The 7,330-nt window shown below is 44.9% G+C and overlaps 1 protein-coding gene across 1 annotated transcript; it reads right to left on the bottom strand.

The window, feature by feature from the left end:
- Positions 1 to 1,163: 1,163 nt before the first annotated feature.
- Positions 1,164 to 6,556, bottom strand: LOC110950933 (dermatan sulfate epimerase like). Its single transcript, XM_022193799.2, has one exon. It carries the CDS (start codon positions 5,468 to 5,470, stop codon positions 1,814 to 1,816), a length of 3,657 nt encoding a protein of 1,218 aa, XP_022049491.1. The 5' UTR covers positions 5,471 to 6,556; the 3' UTR covers positions 1,164 to 1,813.
- Positions 6,557 to 7,330: the final 774 nt, after the last annotated feature.

Genomic DNA, 7,330 nt, shown 5'->3' with positions numbered 1-7,330 from the left:
CCAAAGTGAAAGCATGTCTGCCAAGTCTACACATTCAAAGACCACAAACATCAAACAGGTTTTCCAGCCAGTCAAGGGTTTCAGTGTTCATAGAGAACAAAACAAACAGGACTGTTTCTAGCTGAGAGGGAAAAAAAATGGATATTTCCAAATGAACACTGTATGTTTCTTTTCTTTTTCTATGTGTGTACAGGTGCAATGGAGAGTCCATACATGAGCGCACCGTCTACATGGTACATGTGATCCATTTACAGTACAGAAATGTTTAAGCAAGACAGCATCAAAGGTTACTGAGTAGCGTACATTTTTGCCCAGGCCACGGAGCATAACATCACAGAGTAGAAATGGTCTCTGACTCCCCCCCCCCCCCCCCCCCCCTTTTTTTTTTTAAAAAGCTATACTTAATATTCATCCCCTGTTCAGTGCACTGCTCGCTGTACTCTTAAAAAAGACAAAACCCCAACAGATCATCGGGTATCTCAGTGACCACAACTAGAAATGGAAACTTGTGCTGTTTACACTTCCTCCAGGCCCTTTCTAGTGAAGACATCACAGCAATAAAACACAGGGTAAGCCGCAGTTATGGCATTTCGCAGATTAATATGAGTAGCTGAGGGGGGTGCTTCAGAAATTGCTTTGACTAGAAATGTGTCAAGGCTGACAGTTTTCTCTTTTTTTCAGTTTGATACCTATTAAGCACTTCCCTCTGATCTAATTCAATAAATGCTGAAGGGAGTTACAATAATCATATTCATTCTTGATCCTTTGGGATACATGTCTTTGGAAACCCATAAATACTTCAAAACTTTCTTTCTTTGAGACATAATGTCTTCAGAGGTTTATATATCTTCAGAGTTTTTTTGTTTTTTTTTGTCATACTTCTCAGCTAATCAAGTACATACAGTAAAGCTAGCCTCGGAAAATGCACTGAATCCCACATACAATCAAAAGAGTCCCTGTGAAAGTGCTAAGCCACCAAACCGTCATGACATCTTTGAGCTTCAAAAAAAAAAAAATTCTCTACTGCTGCAATAAAAAATACAATCTGAATCTCTTATATGTCTGAGTCACTGAAGGTTACTGTCATCTTCTTCTTCTCTGGTTTTCTTTTGAACCCATACATTGCAGCATTATTTTATTTTATTTTATTTTATTTTTTACAGTTTTAAAGGGAAACAGCACTTAAAAGTTCTGATAGTGAAATGACTGCCAAATTAGTTTCCCAGAGGTACAAAACTTCTTAATGAGCTTCACAACATATTTATTCCAAACAGGTAAACACACCCAAATGCCAAAAAAAAGAAAAGAAAAATCAAGTAAGTAAATACAGATGTGAATTTTGCACAAATCTGTCTCTGACATCACATATTAGCAGTAAAAAAACAAACAAAAACAAAGCAATTTCTTTCTAAGACACTCAGAAACTTCACTGTTGAAGGGCAGTAACATAAAAATTTCTTCTGAAATTCAGTGATATTCGTCTGCATGTAAGACACAAAGGTCTAAAGTCTCACTCAATAAAAGAGTGCTACAATAAGTGTGAAGGGCTGCTGGGGGAAAAGAACAATAACAGAAGCTCCCCTCCACCCATTTTAATATAAAATATTCTTCCCTCACAGACATCTGTTGCCTCATATCTTTATGTAACAACAAATACAAATAAGAGAAAATAACACAACCAGAAAAGACTATGCAGTTTCACCCCCAATTTCTTTTTTAAAATTTAAGGTCAGTGCAATAAAAAACAACAACAACAACTGTGACTGGCAGCTACAGTAAACAAGACAGATCAATATCAGCTGACCAGCAGCGTTTAACTGGCAAACCTGGTGTATCCGAGCCTCTTCATTACACTTCCACACACATCCTCAATCAGTCTGATGTCCTTTCGAGACATTTTTTGTCTCCACATGTTAATGTTGGCTGGTGAGATGTCTCCCTCGTACATTAGATTGTACAGGTTCGTGGAGGTGGTGAATATGAGTTGATTGAGGGCTGCGGGTGACACCGGCACCCCCAGAAAGGTGTGTATGGTCTCCGCCGTCTCCTGGGGGAAGTTGACCACGTCCTCAAACCTCACTTGGAGGTAGGACTCCTCGGGGAGGCTCTCGCTGATTCTTAGCACTGCTGCAGTGTGAGCCAGCCACAGATGAGCCAGAATCAGAACGGGGTTTGTCTCTGAACGGGACAGCAGCCGTTGGATTATTTTAAACTCTGGTGCAACAGCTGGGCACCCATCCCTGACGGCGTCCTCCTTGAATATCAAGGAAAGGTGCTGTGGGATGTTTTTAAGGGAGTAAAGGCTGGGTTTACTGTTATAGACCATGAGATAAATCCACGCTCGAGGGTCTCTCACTAAATAGATTGTCCTCAAGGAAGGCCCCACCACCTCCTGAATGAAAGGCAGTTTGACAGCCCAGGTTCCACTGCGCATGTTGAGGACCACCCGGGCGTTTGGGTACTCAGCAACATGGCGCCTCATCTCCCTAACATACTCTGCATCTCTGTCCAGGCTGGCCCTCAGTTTGCCCTTCAGCTCGGCTGCCGGCTCTCTCCTCCTGGATCTTTTCTTTCTGTCCCTGGAGGGGCTGACTCTCTGGGGCAGTTTGACCCTGCTACCCTCTGCGAGCTGAATATTTTGCAAGTGCAGCTTGGTATTGTGGACTAGCGAATGCAGCCAGCCCTGAATAATCTTAAACCGCCCGTGCACGGCATCTGACCTTGACCACTCGCACGCATCCACCAGAGAGTCGAACTCGAACTCCGTCTCAGGAATGTCCACATGCTCGGTGGGAACTCTTATGTAAACAAAGTCCGAGCTGTTGTAGAAAAGGTGCTTGAGTATTTCCGATCCCGAACCGGGAAGGGTTGTTATGACGACGGTGGGGAGGGGGAGCCGGTGCTGCTCGTACAGTCTGATTTGTTTGTTTACTTCGCTTTTGGCACCCGCACCTTTCCATTTTACCCCACAGAGAAGCTGATCGCAGCTGTTAGACACAAACAGCAGCTCGGCTATCCACAGAATGAGCACAGAGAGGAGGGCGTAGCGCATCAGCCTGCTGAAGCAAACATAAAACTTTCTCTGCATGGTCAAAAATCCTATGGCCACGCAGAGAACCACCCCCGCGATCACATTCACTGTGAATCCAAAATCAAACAGCTGATTATCACTGTTGATTTGTTTCGGGATGAGTTGTGTCCCGAGGCCATAGCGAGTGATCTGATATCTATCCTCAACTTTACCATGACCTCCAAACCCCAAATAAGTCATCCTTGCCCCAATGTCTTTATAATTTGTAGCAATAGACACAATCTTCTCCGTGTTATTTATGATTAAAGAAAGCCTCACCCCATTTTTACTGTTATCCATAAATCTACAGTTGGACACTTTGACATACGGCCCATGTAACACGTAAGCCACTCTGCTGACTGTGCCTGTCATCTGAAAAGTGACATTGACATACTGCGTCCACCTCTTTTTGAATTCAGCTGCCTGTTCTGCCTCCTGTATCCTGGTATCAGGGCTGTGACCCTGGCTGTCGAACCAGAACATTTTGTAATGAGCATCCCACACATCCATCATGGCGCCGTTATATCTGTCCATGAATCTGAAAGGGACGTATTTAAAGTCAATGTCGAGATTGTGGAAAAAAGCGCTGAGGGACGTGACGGGTGAATCAGCCCACTTCTCCACATGGTCAAGCACGAGCAAAGTCTGCGAGTTGAGCAGAACCAAAGCTCTGAAAACACTCTTTAGCCTCATGGCGGGGGAATAAGCCGACACGGCCTCCCCGCTCACAAACATGGTGTCCCTGTGTGAGGAGGCTGCAATCACCTCCCCTCTAGCATCACCCACCCCCTCATCAGTCCATCGCAGCCACTTAGCACACTCCCCCAACTGACCCTCCCACGGACTGTTACACTGACTAGTAGGAGACGGACTAAACACCAGAACATTGTTAAGATAGCTGTACTTTGGGCCATAAAGTGCTTCGGACACAAATACTTGTCCGTTCGGGGCGAATGTAAAGGAGTTCTGGTCCGGGTGCTCATGACCAGGGTTAAAGCTGTTCCAGCCGTCCACCCAGGAGTAAGGCTTTTCATGAACAATGTCATAAACTGCACGCCCACCCAGGCGGCCAGACTTAAATGAGACAAAAGTGTTACTCTGACCATTGGGAAGCCCGGCTCCATAGGTAACCACACCCCAGTTTGAGAAAATATGCATCCTAGCTTTACCAAACTCATGTGGGGGCTGCGGCGTGAGGTGGAAGTTGTACCAGATGTATTCTGTGTGAAGCGTGGCCCACCGCTGGGCAGAAGACTGCCCCATGGGACCGTCCTTGGGCCGGTGCTTTCTAATCTGCTGAGCCAGCCAGTTCCCCGTGCCGTTCTTCATGACGAACGTGTCGAGGAACACCAGCTGGCTCTCCGGCCCGTAAAACCAGTTGTAGTTGGAGTCCGCGATGCCAACTGTCCTCTGAAAGCCGGGCAGCAGGGTGGCAAAGTAAAACCAGAAGTGTCTCTGCAGCCAGTTGTTCTGCATGTTGTCAATATTGAAATGGCGCTGAGCTAAGAAGACGTACTGTGTGATGGACTTGGCTGTGTAGCTTCCATAAGCTACTCCCTCATCCAGAGACCCATCGACAACATGATTCAGGAGGAACATAGTTTTCTCCATGTAGTTCACAGACACCTGTTTCCAGATCATTGATTCTGGATCATTATGCGATCCCATCACGATCGCACCAATCAGGAGAGCTAAAATGTTCGTGGTTTGGTGATTTTGGAGATACTCTTTCCCCCAGCCTCTGTACTTGGAGAGCTTGTACAGCTTCTCCGTCTCAGAGCGAATTTTCTTCAGGTAAACATCCCTCCTGCCCTTATCCAGGTAGGAGTAAATAAAGTCATAAGCAGTGGCAAACCCGGTGAGAGAGTGCGCCACAGGGACCTCATCGTTCGGCGCGCTAGTCACTTTCCAGTCTGGATATTCAGCCATCCTATCCATAAACTTGATAAGAAACTGCAGGGCGGCCGAGTCTTCCGGGCACAGCAGGCAGTAGAGAGCCAGGGGAGGCAGGTTGTTCCCATAAATCTCATTCCACTTGCTTGTAAACTCCTCATGTTTCACAGGGGGCATGTAAAAGGGGACGTTCGACAACATGGTGAGCACAGCCGCCCGGATGACTTTAAATATGTGACTGTGGGTGGTGGAGGACCTTTGCCTCAAGTGCAACACGTCTACTTGGTTAAAATATAGGTTAGGATGGGAATCAGCAGACTGGAGTTTCCACTGTTCCGTTGCTCTGTCTTGTGTGAGCTTGACCTGCAGCAAGTCATCCGTGAAAATGTCTCTGTCTGTGGTGTTGAAGACCCCCGAGAAAGCTGTCCCCACTGCGAACAGTGTCAGTAAAAAAAACAAATGCACAGCCCAGCTACCTGCCATGTTGCCAGGTATTTGTGCATACATTTTACTGGATTGCAAGCAGCTGATTGTTTTCTTCCTCAAACATGTTGCTGCAAAGTCCCCTAGTGAATTCAGAGTCAAAGTCCAGGTGAAATCTATTAGTTAGGTGTGCAACAGTCCATGAAATTGATCTTTTATAAGACAGGATGATGCAACATCCAAACCTGGTGCTTGATAGTCAAGTAAAGGGGGGGGGAAAAACTTTAGTGCAGGAGCAAAAAACTATCCATATCCACTTGCAACAATCTTGGAACAGTTTGCAAAGGCGGCAAAACACATCGCATTAAATACAGAGAAATGTCTCATGGAAAGAAGGTTTAGTTTTCTGGGTTGTTTTGAGTGTAAATCCAAGAAAATGGGGGAAAAAAATAAATTCTCACGGCTGCATGTCCGTCCTCACGGTAATGTGGGTAAAGACTGGCATCTCCCCCCCTTGCCAGTAACTCATATTGATCTCCTCCCCAAAAACATTTCCTCTCGGACAAACATCAGTCAGCCCCAGTCTGTGTCCGGTCCAATCACAGCCACCCAAAGGCTCCGTGTGCAGCCCGACCGAGCTGCAACATCCACGGGCAGGAACCTCAGCGAACCACGCATCTCCGCAGATAACATTGCTCGGGATCTCCGCTGCAGCCGTGGTGCTTAAATTTGCAAACCCCGATCGTGCAATTGATCAGTTTGCATTGTTTAAAAAAAAAACAGAAAACAAACCCCGAACTCCTTTCATTCCTTTTGAAATGTCTCTTCCCTCTCCGCGCTTTATCTTCTGCGCGTCCAAGTCCGAAAAAAGGAGGAAAGTTGTCGTCACTCCTCAAGTATTCAAAGAATGAGACATTTTCCCCTCCGATTGTCTGCAGCAAAGAGCAAAATCAGCCCTCTGAATGATGAACAGTCCACATGGAAATCTCCCGTAGGGATGTTTGCCTGCTGCTGTCTGAGACGCACATCCCACAAGTAAAAAAAAAAAAAGGGATGTCTACGTGCGTAAAAATCTCCGGACGCGTCTCCGTTGTGTCCTCCTCGACTGTTCAACACAGTCAGTTTGATTGTTTTCCTGCACTGGATGGAAAAATTTCCACTGTACAAACTGTAGAGGGAGCCGTGACTTCAGAAGCCCAGTCTCCTCTCTCATTGCACTGTAAAGAGGGGAAAGGCTTCATATTCATTTCATGAAAAAAAAAAAAAATTCCTCCCTTCAGTTCTCCTAACAGGGTTTCTGATTGATGTTAAGTTCTTGCTTAATTTTAAGGCTGAGGCCAGAAAAAACTAATTCAAACTAATGATGATGAGCACCCTTTTCTTAATGTGCATCCACTGTGACATTTAATTCCATTTTTAAAAACAGAAATCAACAGAAGTAGTTTGCAGAAAGTACAAAAAAAGAAGCTCCTGGCAAGAAAATATATATTTGAAAGTGCATCAAGCCTGATGGCAGGAAGAGAAAGGAAGCAATTTGCAGAAGGATATGCAATAAAAACAGTCATCTGGAGAGGAATAGTATGCATTGGCCTACACTTAATAAACACCTTGCCTACAGGAAGTTATTTTAGGCAATAAGAAGGATGCAGCAGAGATTACAGCCCCTTAAAGAAACAGTTCAGTGTATTTAGACCTACATTTATTCAATTTCTTCTGGAAAAAATGAGAATACTGATACTATTTGCTGCCTAAAAAGACCACAGTTACGATTTACCTTTAAAAACTGCAGTCAGTAACTTGATCTAAGTATCAAAATCAGAAAATAACTGGATTATTTTCTGGGGGTTTTTGGATTACAAGACAAAATAAATGTCAATATGATGACTTTTGCTTAGTTGTGGGTTATTCTGTCATGTTTGGATGCCAGGTTTGCCAACCTGAAGC

This window comes from Acanthochromis polyacanthus, chromosome 20, assembly GCF_021347895.1.
Source record: "Acanthochromis polyacanthus isolate Apoly-LR-REF ecotype Palm Island chromosome 20, KAUST_Apoly_ChrSc, whole genome shotgun sequence".
NCBI classification, from domain to species: Eukaryota; Metazoa; Chordata; class Actinopteri; family Pomacentridae; genus Acanthochromis; species Acanthochromis polyacanthus.
Note: the sequence above shows the minus strand (reverse complement) of the source record. Positions and strands in the feature narration are given on the sequence as shown.